Raw genomic sequence first — 22,998 nt, forward strand, 5'->3', positions numbered from 1 at the left:
AATAAGAGAACAACAGTAGCAAACTTATTTCAAGCAATATTAGTTACTAGGGGTAAAATTAACTTGTGATGAGGAGGGATGTACAAGGCCTTTTTTACTACCGTTTGTGCATCCCCAACATGCTGTGGAGTTGGTCTTCAGGCCAACCCATGTGGAGCTGGTGAGGAAAGCCAGTTTGGAGTTAGGTTGGGTGAAGATTCTGCATCAGCTGGTTCCATATGAGAGTAACTAAAGCTGCTAGCCATACTTTGCCAACAGAGTGATCTGAAGTTAGACACCAGTGAGGACAGTTGGGGAATCCCTGGTGAGCAGAGGAAATGGCAGCTGTCCAGCTAAGGAGGAAAGTGACCTACTGTGCTGTTCTGAGAGGGGTTGAGTCACTCCTCTGTTTTCCGGGAAACTGTTAACCTGGCACTCTCAACATTAGTGAGATGGCTTTGCTGCTAAACCAAGTATGAGCTGGGAAAGGATGATGTAACCAAATTCCTTTCTTATTTAGGCCCTGATCCAAAGGTCATTGAAGTCAATGCCTTTGCTTCAAGCCATAATATAAACACATTCATAGCTTTATTTCCCCCACCCCCTTTAAAGAAGGACTGGACATTTTACTGTAAGAACTTGATATCTTCCTTTAGGGGAAATCCAGGTTTGAGAGGAAATCCAGAGACAAGTTATTTGGGCAGGAGATGGGACAATTTCCTGAATTAAAATCTTTGTGTTACACTCCTCTGAAAACCCCTTCATGTATATTTATTGTGATATTTCAGGGGCTGCATGTATGCTTCTCTGTGTGGGAGGTTTGTTACTATCCTTTCTGCAATATTCAGGTACTTATGTGTCTCTCGCCTCCATAGCATTAGCAAGCATAGCAAGTGTATGTGCTAAGAAAGAAAGAAAGAAAGAAAGGCTCAGCCCCAATCATCTTTCACTCCAATTCCAGCAAACACAATATACAGATCAAAGATCAAACCTACAGTGTGTGCAGATAATGCCAGAGAGGAGGTCAACTTTGGAAAGTTATCCAAAAGAAAAGGGTTTTATTGAGGAATTTGAAGAAAGAGAGAGATGCTTCTTGACTCATAGGAAAAAAACTGTTCCAAGTATAGGGACCTGTGTCTAGATGGAGTATTACTTGAAATTATTTCTGCAAATATTCTATTTTGAATGATTTCTACAAACACAAATAGTCTCCCACCAGGGGAATTCTAAGCTGACCACCTATGTTCACATTTTAGCTCCTTCACTCTCTGAACAGTGCAAAGTAGCCAATCAGGAGAAAAGAATCTGACCCAATATCTTTGACTGGATGGCTGAGTCATAACGAGCCAGAGAGCATTTTGGTAGCGATATTCCATTTAACAGGCCTTTTGGTGACCTATGCAACATGGGTTGTTGGACAACCTGGTTCTAAGTGGGCAGGTATCAGAGCGACTAAACTCATTACAACTAGCACCCCTGTTGGATATCTCAGCAAAGAAGCCAATGAACAGGCATGGGACATCTCTAAGGTAATGTCTCCATCCCAGGCTGAAAGTGCATTGACAGGGTAGTGTGGGGAAGGCTGCCCCATCTTTCAGGGGCTGTACATTGAGTTCTAAATAATAATTTCAGACTCCTAAATGTTTGCGGGATTGTGAAATAATTTCATGTACAAAGAATGATAGAGTAAGCATAATGTCAGGCTTGTGCCAAGCTAAAATACGGACCAACAGGAAAGCTGAAACAAGATCGTCATTGTTTTTCTCCTGTCTAGGAGACATTTATGGCTAAATCAAGCATGTATTTTTTTTAATTAATCAATGTTTATTAATCTCCTGGATTTCCCCTTTTTGAACAATTTGTCATTCAACTAACCTACTCTGGTAAAATGTGCCATACAGTGGAAGCTTGGGAATTTCCTTGTGTGTCATGTTTCACATTGTTTGTGTTTAGCCGACTGGTATAAGTAGGTGGTAGCAGTGCAGGGCAGCAACACAGAACAGTGTGGTTGGGAGACCGATACAGTGGATCTGTGAACATATAAAGGTGCATGTTTCTAAGATCATCTAGACAGTAGACACCTGTTGCCTGTAAGTACTGATACAGCTTGTTTGTCTTTCACAGTGTTATGTTTGAAGTTTAAGATTAACCTCCATCTTAATTCATTTGCAGGACTTAATTTGCATTTTTAAAGGCTGAAAGAAATCAAATCTCTTAATACAAAAGCCTGAGGAAGTAGAATCATGAAATTGCCATTGTCTATCCTGAATGAGATCTTCTCTGTTTCAAAAGGTCCTCCCCCTCCCCCACCTATTGAAAGAAAATGATTAAACTCAATGATTAAACTGTGATTTACAAAATATCAATTGAGATAATGTGGATGACTAAGAGCCCTTTTGTAATTTAGTTTCTTTTGTCTTTCTACCCACGTATCTTGACCTTTACTCAAATTTAGATGGAATGTTGCTTTTGTGAATGTTTTGGCATTTGTGAGCTCTGAAGACTTTATTAATCAGGCTTTAAAGAGCTTTCCTGAGCCGTCCATTGAAACAAAAGGGGTGTCAGAGTAATATTAAAACTAAGAGATAGAATGCAAGTGGCTATACATTCTTTTTTTCCCCCCAATGCTCCAACATTTTGTATTTGTAGTTTTAAAGGGCAATGGATGAAAATCGTACAGATATTCTGCCATAGCATTTAAGCCCCCTCTCACAAGGCAAAAACACATGCATTTCCAAAAAGAAAAGAAAAAAAGTACAAATTCTCTATCGAGGTCTGTAATGACACTAGGTTTGCAGTGGGTTGTCTGCCCATCTGAAACAGTAGCCACCTCAGTCAACTGCTTCGATCTCTATCCTGGGATAAGGGAATGGTTGGGGTCACCCAAAAAGTTAATGGCAGGAGACTGAGGCCAGAAAATAAAGAACAATCTCTTAACACCCGTGTCTCTGTCACACATAGCGTCTGATAAAATTGGAGCAAAAGAAGCCCCCCCGAATCCCTCAGTCTGGAAGGGAATCTGGCTGAGCATTAGAGGGGGAAATTGCAACATTTTCTGATTTTCCTGGCAAAGGGAGGGATTGCAACTGCATGTGGCAGATTAATTAGTTATTGGTGCTATAACTGATAGCCAGGTCAAATCAAAGTTGTTATGAGAAGCAGATCTGAATTTACTAATAACTGCTTCCCAAGTGAAAGAACAGAGCGGTATCTAACTGAGATACAAAAGGTAAACAAATGAAAGAGACCAGATTTATTTTTCAATAAATGTGGAAGTACTTGCACTCCCATGCAGTACTACAGACTAGGGACTGAGCGGCTAGGCAGCAGTTCTGCAGAAAAGGACCTAGGGGTTACAGTGGATGAGAAGCTGGATATGAGTCAACAGTGTGCCCTTGTTGCCAAGAAGGCAAACAGCATTTTGGGCTGTATAAGTAGGGGAATTACCAGCAGATCGAGGGACGTGATCATTCCCTTCTATTCGACATTGGTGAGATCTTATCTGGAGTACTGTGTCCAGTTTTAGGCCGCACACTACAAGAAGGAAGTGGAAAAATTGGAAAGAGTCCAGCGGAGGGCAACAAAAATGATTAGGGGGCTGGAGCACATGACTTATGAGGAGAGGCTGAGGAAACTGGGATTGTTTAGTCTTCAGGAGAGAAGAATGAGGGGGGATTTGATAGCTGCTTTCAACTACCTGAAAGGGGGTTCCAAAGAGGATGGATCTAGACTGTTCTCAGTGGTACCAGATGACAGAACAAGGAGTAACTTGGTCTCACGTTGCAGTGGGGGAGGTTTAGGTTGGATATTAGGAAAAAAATTTTCACTAGGAGGGTGGTGAAGCACTGTAATGGGTTACCTAAGAAGGCGGTGGAATCTCCTTCCTTAGAGGTTTTTAAGGTCAGGCTTGACAAAGCCCTGGCTGGGATGATTTAGTTGGGGATTGGTCCTGCTTTGAGCAGGGGGTTGGACTAGATGACCTCCTGAGGTCCCTTCCAACCCTGATATTCTATGATTAATTGTAACATATGCAAAGGCATCCAGCACATGGAGGATGGTGACATACACACAACAAAGTAACCAGTTGGCACAAATTCATTGCTCTCAGCCCAAACTTCAAAGAAATAGGAAGGCAAAGTATAGCTGGAAGACAAGATTGTGATGATGCAGAAACGGAGTTCTTAGTGCAGTAAAAGTGTTGAAAGTAAGATACCTAAAGCAACAACAAAAATACAGCAAATGGAGTATTCATCTAAAATCACTTCCTACCACCAAACTTCTTCCAGGTTCAGCTCCACATTAGGATTCTGATGTAGGTCTGGTCCTACTAAAAACTTATTTTTTAAATGCTGTTAGAAATACACATCAAAGCACCTCTGCAAAATTCTACCCTACTATTAGACACCTTCTCTTTCCATCACTGTTACTCACTGGTTATATAACATTGGGCGGATCACTTAGCTTCTCTTAGCAGTCTCAATTACACCAATGAAAATGTGGAGTAATTCCAGTGAAAAGGAGTTACTCTGAATCTATACCAAGATAACTGAGAACAGATGTTCTCCTTCAAATACCCAGTCTATAAAATACCTGCCTACCTTTGTTGTGTGTCATGGGCCCAGATCTTCCTAATTCCCATTGAAAATCATTCTGTTTTTCAGTGCCAATCACACTGGACACTGCCAGAAGCAAATACTCATAATAAACGTTGTTTCATGGTTACAGTTGCTGTTTATTTGTGAAAGGGACAGAAAGTTAAGCTCTTTGGGCAGGCGAATCCCGTTGGTCTATATAAAAAGATACTTGTGATCATTTTCGGGAAAGTTTGTGAAGTGTTTTCTTTATTAAGTGCTAGATTCTGCCAGTGGGGATCCTTGCCAACAAAGGCACTGCTCGGCTCGCATCAAGGTGAAAGAATCTAGCCCTAAATCTCTGCTTGTTTTGATTTTCCAGGTTGAAGCAATCGGAATGGCTTTCAAATCTACAAAAAATTCCACAGGTACGAATTATAATCTACTGAGATTTGTCAAATGAAAATTATTTGCTCCAGCTTTCAAATTATTACACTTATGTAACATCTCCACCAATGAGGTGCTAGACATCTCACAGAAATGGAATGAGGCAAGTCTCGTTCCTAAAGATATTTCAGTGGACAACATAGAACACACGGGAAAGGAATGCAGCATACAAAAATGTGAGAGGTTAAATTAAATTAGAATATACCACATGTTAATGCCATAATTCTACCCCCCTCCCCGCCGTGGCTTCTCCCAGTAACCACATGCCCCGATGCAGCCTTCTCCCCTAAAAACAGCATCTTTCCCCATCCCTGTCAGACTTGGTTTGGACTGAGTTTGAGATGGATCCAGTGTAAAGCAGTGGTCCCCAAACTTTTTTTGTTGTACCCCCTTACCTCTGTCTGCGCCCACCTCACTCGCTCCCCCCCTCCGAGAACTGCAGTCGCTAGCTGGGGCTATGGTCAGGGCTGGGGGCCGAGCTGCAGCCGTGGTTGGGGGCCAGGGACCAAGGCTGGGGCTGAAGCCACGGCTGGGCCAAGGGCCGGGTGCGGAGCCACTGCCGGGCCATGGTCAGGGCCAGCAGCCAGGTGCGGGAGCAGGGCTGGGAGCTAGGACCATGGCTGGGGGTGGGGCCAGAGCAGAGCTGGGGCAGAGCACGGCTGGGGGGCACTCCCTCCTCACCCTCCTGGAACTGGCCTAGATCCCCCCAAACATTCCTCCATGCCCCCCAGTTTGGGGACCACTAGTGTAAAGGAACTAAACCAAACAAGAAGGAGACATGTTCAGTAGTCCCAAGACATTCATGGCTTTTCTTAAGGCAAAACTCCCATTGGCAAAATGCCCATTGACTTCAGTGTGTGTGTGTGTGTGTGTATATATATATGTATATTTAGATAGGTCCAAGATGGGGTTTGCTCTGGGTGAAGGCATGGCCTTTATAGGCTCTCCAGCTGCCTCCACGTAGTCCTTGGGCACCTTAAAAATAAATCTACATCTTACAGACTGGCTTCCAGGTTAGAAAGAGTTAAGACTAGAACTTGCTCATCTACAGGCCATTCTGAGGAATTGCAAAGCACATTAAATAGAAGGGAGTTAGCTTTTGATTAGTCAATTCCACCCAGTGATCCCAAACTGAGCTAGCTTGCCACGGCATGCTGGGTCATGAGTCTATGCATTTGGATTTGTTTTGCCCCAGAGGCATTAGCCTGCGTTTTCCCCATTTTACTTTCTGTCCATGTTGCTCCTCTTGTCAGATCCTGCCTTGCACCAAAGTATGTTCTGTCCTCTCTGGTGTTTGTAACTCTTCCAAATTGAATGCCATCTGCAAATTTCATTAGTGTGCTATTTACTCCCTCTTTCAAATCACTGATGAAGAAATTAAATTAGACCAGACCTAACACAGACCCTTGCACCTCCTCAGTGCAATACATTGTCTGTAATCACTACTCTGTGTTTACAATTTTGGGGCAGTCGGCAGCAATAAAATCAACAGAAATGGGAATGTGGTCGGACCCTGCATTTTATAGCTGTTATTTGTGCTTGTCTTCTCACTGAACAGGTTTCATGGCCTCATAAGCACAGAAGCCCAGTGCTCAGCAACACTTTGCTAGCAGGCCCATGTAGGAGATTAGCTAACAACAAATTGAGTGATGGTGCCATTCATTTCTCTTTGTCTGGTAGGAAATCAAGGCACATTTTTTCAGGATGATGAAGTCTGCAAGCACGGTGACTTTATCAAATCCCCACCGCCTCAGCTTTTCACTACACAGGTACAGTAAACCCCGATCAGTCATCCTCCAGCAATCCCTTAACAAACCTCTGTTATTTCTGCTGTTTTGAGGTTTATCAAGGCAAACTTTCCTTTCTGCAGAGTTCTTGGAAAAAGCGATGTTTCACCTTGTGCAAGTCTAGCCAGAGATGCTACACCTTGAAGTACCTTAAAGGCCAACAGATAAAGGGTTTCATTGCAATTGACCAGTAGGTATCTGAAGTTCATCACTTTTTCTTTTAAATCACACTTCAGCAGTCAGAAATGAGATCACAGATTTAACCTTTTGCTGCTGATTTAGGGTCTGCTCTATAGTCCTTGCAAGTCAATAGGAAAAACTCCCACTGACTTCAGTAGGCTTTGGATGGGTTTGAGAGTGTTGTATTATTTGATAGACTTAATAGGATTTATATATACAAAACCCAAGCTATGACTGTGAAAAGGATCCAGGTATTGTATCAGCTGCACATGTTGCTAAAACAAAGGCTTCTATTACCTACAGTCATAGGTCCCTTATCTTCTCCAAGGACAACACCAAGTACTCCTACACGCAAAGGGATTCTGCCACACTGATGTTGATGAGCACCTTTCTCCACATTGGGACTTTACACAGAAGGCTCTCTTCAGGTTTAGGAGGGCTTTCAGAAACTGGTCCGAGGCTGGTGCATTTCAGCTGGATACACACTGTAGCCCTGATCCCACACTCCTTGTGCACTCCAGATACCTACATAGTCCTAGCAGGGCCTAATTTTGTCAATCAGGCAGTAGCCCCTTGTGGGGATCTCAGGGAGGGATTATATGGGGGATGGCACCAGCTGCCCTGCCTATGGGGGGGAAGGATAGCTCAGTGGTTTGAGCATTGGCCTGCTAAACCCAGGGTTGTGAATTCAATCCTTGAGAGGGCTACTTAGGGATCTAGGGCAAAAATTGGTCCTGCTAGTGAAGGCAGGGGGCTGGACTTGATGACCTTTCAAGGTCCCTTCCAGTTCTAGGAGATTGGTATATCTCCAATTGTTACCTCTTCCCACCCACACTGGGATAGCATGCGATCATGGCACTTCACAAAGAGATTAGTCACTGCACAGCACTGGGCACAGTTCTTTGGGCAGGCTATGGCAAAGGTTGGGAGGTTCATTGGGCACTTGCCCCAGCCCTTGTGCAGTGTTTAGATGTTGCTTCTGATTATTAGAACTGGGAGCACTGGCTGTTGGGAGTCTGAAAGGACAGGAAACAGGAAGGACTGGGGAGGAGTTAAGGAGGCAGAGTGAGAGTTACCAAAGGTGCAGCAGCAGCTTGGTAAAGAGGTTTCCACTTTAAAAATAAAGTCCTGTTGAAGTTTGTTAGTACCTTGCCTGGTTGATACAACACCTTGGCTACATGTACAAGAACCAATCACACTCTAGCCCTGGGTGTTTGGGATATATAAGAAATGCACGATGGGGCCCAGAAACAATAAAGGTTGTCCAATGTTTTTTGCACCTTGAGCCTGAACCAAAGCCCACTGAAGTGCACAAGAGTCTTTACATTGGCTTCAAAGAACTTTGGATGGGCCTTTCTCCCCCACAGTCCTCATGTTTCTGTTGTGCTTCTTCCATTATCAGAAAGCAAACAGTGCAGTTCTCTTTAAGGAATTCTTTATGACTGAAAACTTTCCAGCTGGCTGAATCAAAAGTGTCATTTTTAATTCTGTAAAAGTCTAATGCCACCCAGAAAGCTGTGGGGGTTTTTTCCTTTTAAGAATATAAAAATAGCCTTTTTCCCCTCCAGTTGATAAATATTTTTTGTTTCTTTTAAAATTTTCTGATTTTTAAAAAAAAGGGAAGGAAGGAAGGAAGAAGTAGTTTCAGGTTCCAAAACCAGAATTTTTTCCATTTTCAAAAAACAAACATTTTGGGAGCATTTCCATTGAAAACCCAGCACATTTTTATTTTATGTATTTATTGACTTTTGTGTAACCTTTCCGTGGAAAGGCCTTACATTTCTCAACCAGCTCTACTATTAATATTGGGTGTGTTTCAAAAAATGCTGTAATCATTACAACAGTGCCTACCACAATGGGGCCCCATTCTTGGCTGGCCCTGAGGTCCCACCGTAGTAAACGTGATTAATTAATCTCAGAGGAAGAGTTATTTAAGCAATAGCACAGAAATGATCTAGCAAGTCCTTGATCCTCATGGCTTTTATGGATAAGCATTTCACAGTGTGCATCAATGTATGGGATAAGCCTTATATAAGTAAATGTTTCATATGCATGTCCAACAGGATTTCAAATATTGAGATTGGCATAAGTAATTATGAGAAGATGACAGCAGTAAGGAAGATGTTCAAATGCCATCCTGAGGCAGTGCTATCCATCAACACAGAGAGCAGAGATTACTACCTCATTGGGAAGGACAGGTACTCATGGCAAGGAGGGGAGATGGCAGAGGGCATAGCCACCAAAACAAGTGGCTCTTGGGATCCATGGGGAAAGAAATTCTTAGCGCTGCTCATGGGGAATCAACTGTAGGGGATGAGCCTGCCCTGAGGGAAATAGGGCAGGATCATCCCCTACAGTCCAGAGGGAGAATAGACATAGGGGAATTATTCAGGGGTTGACCCCTAGCTGCCTGGCTCCCGTACATGTCCCCGCTGCACCTAGAACCTACTCCCACTCCACAGGTGGAAAACAGAGAAAGAAACTGTGGAATTCTTTGCCAGAGGATGTTGTGAAGGCCTAGACTATAACAGGGTTCAAAAAAGAACTAGATAAATTCGTGGAGGATAGGTCCATCAATGGCTATTAGCCAGGATGGGCAAGGATGGTGTCCCTAGCCTGTTTGCCAGAAGCTGGGAATGGGCAACAGGGGATGGGTCACTTGATTATCTGTTCTGTTCATTCCCTCTGGGATAACTGGCACTGGCCACTGTTGGAAGACAGGATACTGGGCTAGATGGACCTTTGGTCTGACCCCATATGTCCATTCTTATGTTCTTAAAGAACAGGAATTAATGCTGCTTCAACAGCCAATAGAAATTTGGTCAGGAGGGAGCATGCTTTGTGGAGGGGCTCCCAGCTGCTTTGCCCCAGTTTTTCTCCCTTTTCTTCCCCTCCTGCAGCTGTGTCAATGAGAGTGTTTTTCATAAAAGTAAGTACTGCAGGATGGTACCCGGTACTCCTAACCGAAGCAGGAAGAACATGCCTGAGCCCAAAGAGAAAAAAACATCAAATACCTAGTTATCATTCAAGCATGCATTCATGCGGTGCATTGTTCCCTTAAGTCATCTAGTGGGAAAAGTTCCAGAGCCCATCAAATTAGTCCTACTTGTGAACAAAAGGCAGCGTCTCTTTCTTAGTTGTCTTACAATGTGACCATCCGTTAGTCTTTTCTCTGTCTCCTGTTTAATCGTATTTCTGAAGGTCACAGGCCATCTTCTAGGCTACAGTCTTGCAGGATGCTGTGCATTCCTGTGAACCACATGGAGTGAAGCCTGAGAAGCACCTCACAGGCATTCTCCACACATGGCAGAAGTGAGCTTTTAGAGACCATCTTTCCACTGTGTAATCTCACTGGCCTTTATTAGCCAATGCTTTGTGTAATGGGCTGTAGTCGTATGCTCCTATGCATAGCCCAAACTTGGTTTTGAATGGGCAGCCTACAGAAACAGAAGCCTCCTCACAGCACCAATCTATCAGGGGACGTTTTGGCCAGTGGGTCTGCATAGTTTTTGGATCTGCTGGCCACACTCCTACAATTCCCTAAGGCCACCACACTACAGCAGAGTAAACTCCCCTAAGGCAGAGCTCTAGCATTGTAAGGAAGAGGCAGCTTTTCCCTGCTTGGCCTTTTTGGGGCCTGATCCAAGGCCCACCGTAGTCAATGGAAAGACTCCTATTGACATCAGTGGATGTAGGTTTAGGCCATTAGGAAGACACCAATGCACCATTTATTTTTTCTTGTGCATAATAATAAAGGACTTTTCATTTCATCATTCCAACCCACAGGGAACAAGTTGAGGACTGGTTCACTTCCCTATCTTCAGCCCGCATGAAGGCAAAAGAAGATGGATGCTCTGCTCAGGTGACATTATAGTACAAAAAAAGTCAGCTGTTAAATGCACAAATCAGCCTCTTTAAAGAGAGCAGTTTGTAATTTCATTAGTAACTCATGAAGGAAGGGAATCTATACACTGATATTTGCTGGTATAGACTCTAAGTATGTTAAGTGCACTTTCCCTGTAACATCGGTTTCCTAATGAACAAGAGATTCCTTTACAGTGAAATCTACCCCTGTGCAGAGGACCCGCACAATGCCTGCTCACCACTTAAGACCCACTTAAACGCTAAAGACTCTCTTGTTTGTTAGGAAAGATGTACTTCTAGAAGTAAAGTGCACAGGACTTAAAGATCAGAGGGGTAGCCGTGTTAGTCTGGATCTGTAAAAGCAGCAAAGAATCCTGTGGCACCTTATAGATGCAAGTCATCTGACGAAGTGGGTATTCACCCACGAAAGCTCATGCTCCAAAATGTCTGTTAGTCTATAAGGATTCTTTGCTGTTTTTACAGGACTCAAAGAGTACATGGGCCTCGTGCAGGGGTGAATTTCACCCATCATCTCTCAGAATGACAATGTATCCCTAATTCTCATTTCTTGAGCCTTGGAGCCAAAACTCTGCATCATTGGGAACCACATTGGCTTCTAAGAGCAGACTTTTGTCCAAGGATCCATCTGTCCTCATACTGCTGTCACTGAATTCCTAGAACCAGAATCCTGAGGCTCAGAGAAGCAAAGGTCGGTCCCTCTCTTCACCACCAGCCTTCGATGAAACAGTTATGAGCACCCATGAGGAGATTCCGAGTGACTGCGATGAAGTAAGGGGCTGTTGCTAATGATCCTGCTACTAGGGCTACATGTGGTACTTGATTTGTATAATTGAACCTCTCCATGAAAAGAAAGTTCTCCTGAGCTTGGGGCAGCATGCAGTCAGGCCACTGGAGTGACAGGAACATTTTGCTTTCTCTTGGGATTGGAAAGTAGATGTTGAGGCTCGAACGTGAGAGAATTCCTGTAAAAGGCTCATTCTGTCAGGTTTGTTTCCTGGCCTATCTGCATTTAAGAAAGGTGGAGGTTTTGGATGGAGATGGCCTCAGCTGGAAACCTCACTGGCCATTTCAGCAAATGGGCCAAAGATGATGGGCCTGGAGACCGAACGGTTCTCCCATCCCTAAAGGAGGTCCCTGCACATCAGGGTTGGCACATCTTACCAAAGCCAAGTGCAGGATGCTTCCACTGCTGCCACCTGTGAAGTTCCTGATTGGTGATTAGGATTTAAGGTCTGAAGAGACAATCAAAGGCACAAATGGGAGGTAGGTGTCTGACTTCCATTGACTTCCTATGGGAGTTGGGCACCTAACTGTCCTTTGTCAATCCCCCTCCCTCCTCAATATTTAAATAGAAAGGAAAAAAGCACTGCCGCTTTCCTGGTGTGCCTGTAGATTTGTCTAGACAAAGTAAATGAAGAGCAGCCGGGAAAGCAGTGCTTAGTATAGTCACAAAGTACCGCACAAACAGGGAGTGTAACAACGGTCTGGAGGGAGCGTAACAAAGACTGTGCTCTGTTACCAACCGACCATGCCAATAAAACACCTGCAATACTTCTGCCCAGGTTGTCAATGTTTTTCCTTTGATGTGCAGGTGGAAGATCCCGCAGACGACAAACAAAGGCCTCACTCAGATCCCGGCTCTCGTGGTCTCCCTGAACAGCGGCCTCACCACAGTTCACCAACACCTCTTCTTCCAAGTCTGGTGAGCATAGCTAGCGGGGCCTGGAAAGCCTCTGATATGTAAATGTTGCAGGAATGCTCATTGACGTAGGGCACTAGAGAGTTTATTGTGCCGCTGTTTGCTGTGTAGCTGCTCTGAGCCAACAGGAGAGATCTCTCCCATTGGCTTAACTACTCCAGCCCCCGCAAGCGGCGGTAGCTATGTCAATGGGAGAAGCTCCCCCACCAACGTAACGCGGTCCATGCCGGCCTTATGTCAGTGTAACTTCTGTCACTCAGGGAGGTGATTTAGGCTGCAGTGTAGACCTAGCTTTATTGTCATGCCTCATCTATCCTGAATATCTGTATGAATGGTGACTCAACCACCTCCCTAGCAAGTCTAACTGGCTCCGACTGTTAACCTTTTCTAATTGGCTGTAATTATTTCTTGTGTAGCTCAAAGAGCTGCTCCTTCCCCTTCTGAGAGCATGACCAGGAATTCCCTCACAGTGGGGCAAGTTGTCACAGCTCCATTGACTTCAATGGAGCTACAACAATTTACACAAGCCGAGGCTCTGTCCTTGTTAACATATTCCTGAGTCATCTTTCTAACATCTCTCAGGGTTGTCTACACACAAAAACTGCACTGGTTTAACAAAAATTAATTCAAAACCTCTTTAGTTGAACTGGGTGCCCAGCCCTGCATGAATACTCTTGAATCAGCATAAACCTGGCTTAGGCTTAGGGTTAGCGTGCCTTAGTTTACACCTGTAACTGATTTCAGCCAGGCTTAAAATAGGAGTGTTCATAGAATCATAGAATCTCAGGGTTGGAAGGGACCTCAGGAGGTCATCTAGTCCAACCCCCTGCTCAAAGCAGGACCAAACCCAACTAAATCATCCCAGCCAGGGCTTTGTCAAGCCTGACCTTAAAAACCTCTAAGGAAGGAGATTCCACCACCTCCCTAGGTAACCCATTCCAGTTCTTCACCACCCTACTAGTGAAAAAGTTTTTGCTAATGTCCAACCTAAACCTCCCCCTCTGCAACTTGAGACCATTACTCCATGTTCTGTTCACACAGACAGTGGCACCAGTTTAACTAAATCAGATTAAAATTACACCACTCGTTAAACCGGTGCTATTTTGTGTGTAGACCAGACCTCTGGCTCACCCGCTTCCCTTTTACCTGCTAATCCTGCTCAGGTTTGTGTTGCCTTGGAGCAAAATGCTGTGCCCATGTTGCTCAGCAGGCAGCGCAGAAGTCCCTTTCTGCTGTGGATGCCCGTTCTGGGCTGACTGACTGTGGACGGGAGGAATGGGGCACACAGAGACTTCACATGGCCTTCAGTTTGGATTGGGGGAGTATGGCAGGGAGCTCGGCTTTCTGTTCGAGACTATGCGGAAAGTACAATTAATAGTCTTGCCCAACAGCTAACAAGGAACAGCACTCATTTGGGTTGTTTTTTTTTTATAATAAGAGGTAGTAAATTACTTAGTACAATATTATCAGCTCCAGATCATTCCTGCACATATTGCTACTTGGACAGCAGCCTCCTGGCTCGTACCTTTCTGTTTATTTCCTTTTCTAGAGGTATGACTCTACATTTACTGGTATTAGATTGCATTACTACTGACTCACTATTGTAGGCTCCGATCATGCAAACTCTTCCTCGGGTAATTAATCCTGACTCTCACAAATAGACATGAATGAGTCTACTTGTGTAAGGACTCATTCACCTGAGTGAGGGGTTGCAGGCTCCAGTCCCTAATCTATCCAAGTCACTCCACACTTTGAGGCCAGGGACCCATATAAGAACATAAGAAAGGCCGTACCGGGTCAGACCAAAGGTCCATCTAGCCCAGTATCTGTCTACCGACAGTGGCCAATGCCAGGTGCCCCAGAGGGAGTGAACCTAACAGGCAACGATCAAGTGATCTTTCTCCTGCCATCCATCTCCATCCTCTGACGAACAGAGGCTAGGGACACCATTCTTACCCATCCTGGCTAATAGCCATTTATGGACTTAACCACCATGAATTTATCCAGTCCCCTTTTAAACATTGTTATAGTCCTAGCCTTCACAACCTCCTCAGGTAAGGAGTTCCACAAGTTGACTGTGCGCTGCGTGAAGAAGAACCTCCTTTTATTTGTTTTAAACCTGCTGCCTATTAATTTCATTTGGTGACCCCTAGTTCTTGTATTATGGGAATAAGTAAATAACTTTTCCTTATCCACTTTCTCAACATCACTCATGATTTTATATACCTCTATCATATCCCCCCTTAGTCTTCTCTTTTCCAAGCTGAAGAGTCCTAGCCTCTTTAATCTTTCCTCATATGGGACCCTCTCTAAACCCCTAATCATTTTAGTTGCCCTTTTCTGAACCTTTTCTAGTGCTAGAATATCTTTTTTGAGGTGAGGAGACCACATCTGTACACAGTATTCGAGATGTGGGCGTACCATGGATTTATATAAGGGCAATAATATAGTCTCAGTCTTATTTTCTATCCCCTTTTTAATGATTCCTAACATCCTGTTTGCTTTTTTGACCGCCTCTGCACAGAGAACTATTCACGATGACTCCAAGATCTTTTTCCTGACTCGTTGTAGCTAAATTAGCCCCCATCATGTTGTATGTATAGTTGGGGTTATTTTTTCCAATGTGCATTACTTTACATTTATCCACATTAAATTTCATTTGCCATTTTGTTGTCCCTCTGGTTCCCATGACAGCTAATTCCAAGTTGAATTTACATACGCTAAATAATGAATATGTTAAAAGGAACCCGGGTCCTGACTCCCACTCCCCACTACTAACCCCTTGTATTAAGCTATTTATTAAGATTTTATTACTTGTGTTGCAGTAGCAGCTAAAGGCCCCACTCAGGATGGGGGCCTTACTGTGCTAGGCATAGCACACACACATAATGAAAAGGTTTCAGAAGGGCTTATATTCTTGGCAGAACTCCTGATAGGCACTCCAGGTGGAGGAACACTAACAGTAACAATTCCCCACTGATCACTATTCAGCCAGTTTCACATCCCACTTTATGCTATTTTTAATCTGTGTGGTACTTATCCAATTTCTTCCTAGTGTTATGATGTGCCACTATGGTCTGGACTCAACAAGGTACTGTACTCAACTCGTGCCTAGATTTAAGAATACTCTCACTGAAGTTAATGACACTACTCACGTGCTTAAAGTTAGGCATGTGATTAAGCGTGTGGCTGAATCAGGGCCTATATCAAATGCCTTTTGAAATCCAGCACTGCTGCAGTATATCCTCTGCATTCCATTTTTGTCCTGAATCTGTGATAATGCCAAATAAGATTATTGCATTTGTTTGGCAAGAGAGAACTTAGATATGCATGTGTTGGTGTAATTTAGGGCTCAATCCTGGAAGGAGTAGAGCTAGGAAGGAAATAGTTTTCCCATCACAGAAAAATTTGAGATTTCAAAAGAGATCCCCCATTCCAATCAGGGCAAAAAGTAAAAAAATAAATAAAAATAAAAATAAAAAGCAAACGAAAAAGGAACCACCTTATTTTTCATGAATCAATGATCTCCAGAAGATTCTGTTTAGCTCAATCAAAATGTTTCAATTTTGACTTTTTTTAAATGTTCCATTTTGTGATGGTTTTTTTAAAAAAGTTAAACAATAATTAGCTTAAATTTTAAAACAAAAAGTTGTTTTGAACCAAAAAACTGGAATTTTTCACTTCAAAAATGTCCAAAATACAACTGACAGTTTCAAAACTGTTGTTTTCTTTTCCAAAAAATATTTTGAACTGAGGAAATTAGTCAAAAATGACCCATCGTGCATGAACTGTTTCAGTTTTGACAAGTCAGCGTTTGACCAAAAAAAATGGTTAGTTGAAAAATTCCCAGCCAGCTCTAGTGACAAGCACTCAACTCTCACTGAAGTCAGCAGGAGCTGAGAGACCTCAGCATCTCATGGGAATGTTCAGCATCCTACAGAATCAAGCCCTTAGACACCTTGTTCATTTAGGGCCTGATTGAAAGTCCACTGAAGTCAAGGGGGGTCTGTCTCCACTGACTTCAGTGAACCTTGGATCAGGAGCGTGGAGTCCCATCTTTGCTGCCATTGGCTTTTATGGGAACATTCTTGGACCTGTGTTGACTCTAGACTCCAATAAGTGCCACCCTTTGTGTTGTAATCAGTGACTATCCACAAGGCACACAAAAAGTCAATTGGTCATTCCTCATTTCTATTCAATGTCAATTTCCTCCTTTTCCCTGTAAGAAAGAGGGTAATTAGTTTACTTTATCTTGAAAACAATAATATATTTGGTGGCACATTTAGTAGCTTTAAAATTGATTGCCATGGAAGAAGTAAGAGAGAGATAAAGAATGAATGCATCAAACATGGCATGGAGAGGTTTACTGAGAAGAAGCTAAATATTAATTATACTCTGCAGGACAATCAAATCAATGAGTGAGAGGGAACGTAAAGATGGAGAATTTAGCTTGAAGAAGTGACTTGTTCCTCCAAGACTTGTCAAATACTCCTGGTCTTTATGAAGGACCATTCTGTGCTAGCTCCTACTGAGGGCAAAGCAAAGCACCCAGCATATACTGGGCTCAATTTCTACTCTCAGATAATCAGGCATAGCTTCCAGCCCACTGAGCTTTGCAAGTCAATAGCTCAAACTGCTGTCCAGCCAATAATTCACTCTTTATTCAGACAAGACTCCCATTGCTTTTAATAGTGGGGATCAAAAATGAATAATTTCTCCTTTTCATTGAAAAAAGTTGACATTTTTCAGTCAGTTCTAGATTTCAATGAGGGGGTTTGTTTAAGTGAGGACATCAGGACTGTAGCAAAGAACCCTGATATAGATCCTCAAAGATATTGAGGCACCTAACCCTCATTGTTGTCAAGGGGGTTCACCATCTGAATAACTGGGGATTTGGGCCCTGGTGTGCACAAGTGACACAACATCATGTGTAAATCTTTGACCATTGGACCTGATTTTTTTAACACAGCAGCTATTTTTGCATATGCAGGCATTTGCAAGGGCAGTCAGTGGCAGGTACAAACATTGCATCCACAAATCAGCTGTTTAGATATCTAGGGCAAATGAGATGAACAGCATTGCACCTGCGGCTGATTGAGTGTATAACAGAGCGCAAAGACAGAAGCCTTGTTTAGAAGTCAGATGTCTGGTGATATTATTTCTACCTTTAAAAAGCAAGTCTTCCCACAACCCTTCCCAATGGATTGTTCCAAGTAAATGTCAGATGTAGAGAATGTAATGTCCTGTTAAACATTGAAGCATTTTTTTTTACACAGAATAACAATTCTGAAAAGACCAGCATAAATCAGCTGCTGTTGGACTCAGATGAGAACACCAGAGCCGAGGGGGAAGACTATTATGCTTCTCCAAGCAGCATTCTAGCACAGGTAAGCCTGAGGGATAGCTCAGTGGTTTGAGTGTTGGCCTGCTAAACCCAGGATTGTGAGTTCAATCCTTGAGGGGGGCATTTAGGGATCTGGGGCAAAAAAAAAAAAATCAACTGTCAGGGACAGTAGTTGGTCCTGCTAGTGAAGGCAGGGGACTGGACTCAATGACCTTTCAAGGTCCCTTCCAGTTCTATGAGATAGGTACATCGGGTAGGTTTCTCTGTTGATCTTGCTCCAAGAGAATATTCAGTTGTCCAAACCCAATGGTAACAAGGTTTGCTTGAGAACCAAACTCCCAAATCATTGGCTAGCAGCAGGAAGTTAAGATGGGAGAGAAGAACAATGTCGCACACACTGGTTTGGGAAGGAATGCATCTAAGCTTGGATTAGCTGGGTATTTTGGTTAATTGAGGTTTGGCTGAGCTGCATTAGCACAATACAGCACAGATGGACGCTAAATAAAGAAGCCAAGGGGACTCCTTGATGCATGAAGAGAGAAAATGTTTGCCCCCTGTCATGAACATACAGCTAAGGGTAGCATAAAATCCCTCCTTTACCTGTAAAGGGTTAAGAAACTCAAATAACCTGGTTGGCACCTGACCAAAAGGACCAATAAGGGAAGAAGATACTTTCAAATCTGTGGGGGAAGGTTTTTGCTTTTGTGCTCTGTGTGTGGCTCTCTGAGACAAAGAGAGAGACCAAGCAAGTAATCCAGCTCCTATTGAAATGATACTTCTACTATACAGAAATAGTAAGTAATAGCAAGGAAATGTGTTAGATTATCTTTTGTTTTAGCTTGTGAATTTTCCCTGTGCTAAGAGAGAGGTTTATTCCTGGTTGTTGTTTTTTGTTTGGTTGGTTTTTTGGTAACTTTAAAGTTTTGCCTAGAGGGGAATCCTCTATGTTTTAAATCTTATTACCCTGTAAAATGATGTTCCATCCTGATTTTATAGAGGTGGTGCTTTTACTTTTTTCTTTATAATAAAGTTCTGTTTTTAAGAATCTGATTGGTTTTTAGTGTCCTAAAAACCCAAGGGTCTGGTCTGTGCTCACCTTGGTTAACTATTTGGTTGGTATATTATTCTCAAGCCTCCCCAGAAATGGGGTGAAGGGGCTTGGGGGGATATTTTGGGGAAACAGGAACTCCAAGTGGTCCTTTTCCTGAATCTTTGTCTAACTCACTTGGTGGTGGCAGCAATACCATTCCAGGGCAAGGAATTTGTGCTTGGAGGAGGTTTTTAACCTAAGCTGGTGGAATATAAACTTAGGGGATCTTTCATGCGGGTCCCCACATCTGTACCCCAGAGTTCAGAGTGGGGAGGGAACCCTGACACCTTCCATGTTGTTTTTCATTTTCAACAGCTGGAAAATGAGTTATCTAAGTCTGATCCCCCGGTTCAATCACACAACCCAATGGAGAATGAGGATCATCTCTGCATGAAGTTGTATGTGTCAATGAAACCTCTGTAGGTAGCACTTTCTTTTAGTATTTAAAAAAATCAATGCAATGTAACTATATGATCAGACCTGCATTCCTGCTGTCTATATGAGGAAATCTACAGAGCACAGCCTGTTTCAGAGAGGCCTTTTTTGGGCTATGCAGGGAGTTTACCAGAGTGAAATTCAAGGTCGCTTCACAAATTCATACATTATGGCATCCTGACAGGCTTACACAGAATAAAATGTGGCTCTGTAAGAAGTTGACTGATGTTTTTTCTGGGCTAAACAATGTAACATCTGCAGCCACGTGCATTCACAGACACCCAAGCCAGACACACTTAGAGCAGGCAGTGTTGTGTACAGTAGTTGTTAAGAAAGAACTGTTTCCTGGTATGCCACTATCTTGCTGGGTAATCTTGGACAAGTCACCTCTCTGTACCTCAATTTTCCTACCTATAAAATGGGTCTAATACTACTTACTTTATAGATGTGCTCTATGGCTTGATGTTTGCAATATGCATCAGTATTGTCACATGAAAGACACTACTGAAGTGCAGAGTATTAATCCATGGTCACATAGAAACTTCACAGCTTTCACTATGCACCAGAGAGTGGCCACTAAGAACTTCAGTGACAACAGCATAGAAGTCAGATCCTCCAGTTCCAAAATATTGGGCCCCTAACTCTTGAGTTATAGGAGAATTTCCATTGGCTGTTAGTCATTAATACTTGTGACACACAGATGAACAATTCTGATTCTATCCAACGGAAGACAGTAGTGTGTGTGCACACATATATACACCAGTTCATTACAATATTATTTAATGTTAATGTTATATGTGGAACTGGGAATAGAATCAAGACCTTGCAGTCCAAATCACAAGCCTGTCCCATTTGAGTTAAATGATCTCTCCATTAACTCTTGGTACTAATTACACCTCTTTTCAGGCCTCCAGCCACTAGAAGGCGCAACAAATAATCTGACAAGCAATTGAGCAGGTCTGACACATTCTATCCAGTAGAGGTCAATTATGCATTCTCACACAAGCCAGTATATTGCAGTGCCAACAATCTATACTCCTTTTCCTTGTTAAACCATGTTGCTTGGAATGGTTTTCATTTTTAATAAATATTCTTTCAATATTGTAAGTGTTTTGGTTTTTATGCTCCATTTTTAGGAGGCCAGTTTAGTTGATTTAGCTGTAATTTTGGCCATTCGATTCACTACAAGAACTTGTTATTCTTTGCCTCACTGACATCTGTTTGACACAACTTCAAACACAACAAGAGTAACCGTGACTTGACATGCCAACCCAGTGCATTTTTTATGAGCATTCTTATTCATTAGGTTGCCTGAAGAGAAACTCCAGCCCACATGCAGAAGTGATGAATTCCTGACCCTTCCCAGAAGTCAAGAAAATAGCATAGATTTAAGAAACTGCGAGGCAGATGGAAACCAACAACAGCTCACGCAAAGCAGTACCAATAAGCAGCTAACCAAGGAGAGAAAGCCAAATGTATCGTCACTATCAGTGGTTCAGTTATCTATAATAATCAAGTAAGGATGTTTTGGGCAGAAATTTGTAATGTAATTACTTTTAAAGAGGATTTTATTAGACCCAGATCTTTGAGAGAGCTATTATGGACTTAAATTACTTGATAGCAGCATTCTTCCTTGTTCTAGTCAATATCACACAAACCAGAAATGGATGAATACAAGAATTGTGAGTTTTGAATTGCGATGGCCAGGTCAAAACCAAACACACCGCATGACACCTTTAAGAATACGTGCTGTTGTTCTTAAAGATCTGTTTTGGGATGAGAAAGGGGATTAAAGCCCTGGTCGTGTTTGGAAAGAGTTTACTGGTGGTATATTTATTTTTTAATATGCACTATTAGAAGTTTTTTATCTACTTCCTTGTCTCTTGCAAGATAGTGAAGAGTGTGATTTCTAGCAGAAAACAGCAGTAAAAGCATTAGAAGGTGTTTAAGCATTGAAATCAATGGGAGTTAAGCATCTAACTGCCTTTCAGGATCAGGGCCAGAAGAGTCTGCCTATTAAACCCCCTATTTTAATCTATCTCCTCCAAGCAGAAAGGTGGTACTGTGTTACAAATAAATAATGGCCACAGCTTCCCCATCATCTAGACCTTGGGCAAGCTTCTTAATGGTGAGATCTGATCAGGGCCGGAGCAAGGATGTTTCGCGCCCTAGGAAAAACTTCTACCTTGTGCCCTTCCCCCCCCCCGTACCCCCACCCTGAGCCCCCCTAGCCCCCCCCACGGCAGCTCCCTCCCTCCGCCCTAAGTTGATTGGCGCCGCAAGCCTGGGAGGCGGGAGAAGTGAAGCAGCCACGGTGTGCTCGGGGAGGAAGTGGGGCAGGGGTGAGCTGGGGCAGGGAGTTCCCCTGCGTGCTGCCCCCCCACTTAATTGCTGCAGGCGGCCCTCCCCCCTCTCCCCTGCCCCAGCTCCCTCTGCCTAAATGCCGGCGGTGACCGGGGCGGCTGAAGATCCGGCCGCCACGGTCGCTGCCAAAGAAAATGGTGCCCTCCAAATCCTAGCACCCTAGGCGACCTAGGCGGTCGCCTAAATGGTTGCACCGGCCCTGGATCTGATGGAGCAGAAAATTCTCCAAGAGAAATGCTGGCAAATCCAGCACCTGCAATATTTAACAGTAGGCTGGATAATGCCCTGAAGGACAGACTGTAGAAAACAATAATGAACTTTCCCGAGGGTGAGGAAGGAAGGCACAGATAGATTAGATGACCTGAATGATGTTTTCCATCTCAGCTTCCTATCATTAGTGAGTATGTGCTTCAGTTGTCTGATTGGTAGAGTCTGACTTGTCTACAACATCCTCTCTTACAGTAAAGTCACAGATGACAGCCAACTACAAGAGGTGGATATTTGCATCCCTCATGCTGATGTCACCAGTAATCTAACGCTTATTGAAGCAGCGGGACAAATATGGTAGGGCCTTTAAATCTTATGGTGGTGGGTACTTGTCCAGATGTAAATGCCTGTCAAGCACTATATAAGAGCTAGGTATTTCTTGTGTCAGGCAGGGTGTAGTAGCCAGTGGGAAAGCATTAGCCAAAGGCTATTCTTCTAATATCAGCATGAATGGCATAATTGTCAGTTGTCCTTCATGCATATGGTAAATTGACTTGTGTTTATCTGACTATCGGTGGAACAGGGGCAGAGAAAGGCTACTAGGAGGATCAGAGGAATGGAAAACCTACCTTAAAAGAGGAGACTCAAGGAGCTTGGCTTGTTTAGCCTAACCGAGAGAAGGCTGAGGGGAGATCTGATTGCTCTCTATAAATACATCAGAGGGATAAATACCAGAGAGGGAGAGGAGTTATTTAAGTTAAGTGCCAAAGCTAACACAAGAACAAATGGATATAAACTGGCCATCAACAAGTGTAGGCTTGAAATTAGATGAAGGTTTCTAACCATCAGAGGAATGACGTTCTGGAACAGACTTCCAAGGGGAGCGGTGTAGGCAAAAAAAACTTAACTTGTTTCAAGACTGAGGAGATAGTATGATGAGATTGCCTACAATGGCATGTGGCCCATCTGTAACTGTTAGCAGCAAAAATCCCCAATGTCTGAAGATGAGG

The 22,998-nt window shown here is 43.2% G+C and overlaps 1 protein-coding gene across 1 annotated transcript in view; it reads left to right on the top strand.

Moving 5' to 3' along the window:
- Positions 1-1,989: 1,989 nt before the first annotated feature.
- Positions 1,990-22,998, top strand: part of PLEKHS1 (pleckstrin homology domain containing S1) — a 28,133-nt gene continuing 7,124 nt past the window's right edge. Inside the window, exons 1-12 of the mRNA XM_039481498.1 lie at positions 1,990-2,069; positions 4,933-4,978; positions 6,678-6,766; positions 6,868-6,974; positions 9,028-9,162; positions 10,751-10,826; positions 11,507-11,617; positions 12,441-12,551; positions 17,825-17,935; positions 19,298-19,401; positions 20,724-20,933; positions 22,244-22,345. Of these exons, the coding sequence (XP_039337432.1) occupies positions 4,948-4,978; positions 6,678-6,766; positions 6,868-6,974; positions 9,028-9,162; positions 10,751-10,826; positions 11,507-11,617; positions 12,441-12,551; positions 17,825-17,935; positions 19,298-19,401; positions 20,724-20,933; positions 22,244-22,345 (1,187 nt within the window). The 5' untranslated portion in view covers positions 1,990-2,069; positions 4,933-4,947. The remainder of the gene's footprint in view (positions 2,070-4,932; positions 4,979-6,677; positions 6,767-6,867; positions 6,975-9,027; positions 9,163-10,750; positions 10,827-11,506; positions 11,618-12,440; positions 12,552-17,824; positions 17,936-19,297; positions 19,402-20,723; positions 20,934-22,243; positions 22,346-22,998) is intronic.

The sequence above is a fragment of the Mauremys reevesii genome, linkage group 7 (genome assembly GCF_016161935.1).
Source record: "Mauremys reevesii isolate NIE-2019 linkage group 7, ASM1616193v1, whole genome shotgun sequence".
Lineage (NCBI taxonomy): Eukaryota > Metazoa > Chordata > Testudines > Geoemydidae > Mauremys > Mauremys reevesii.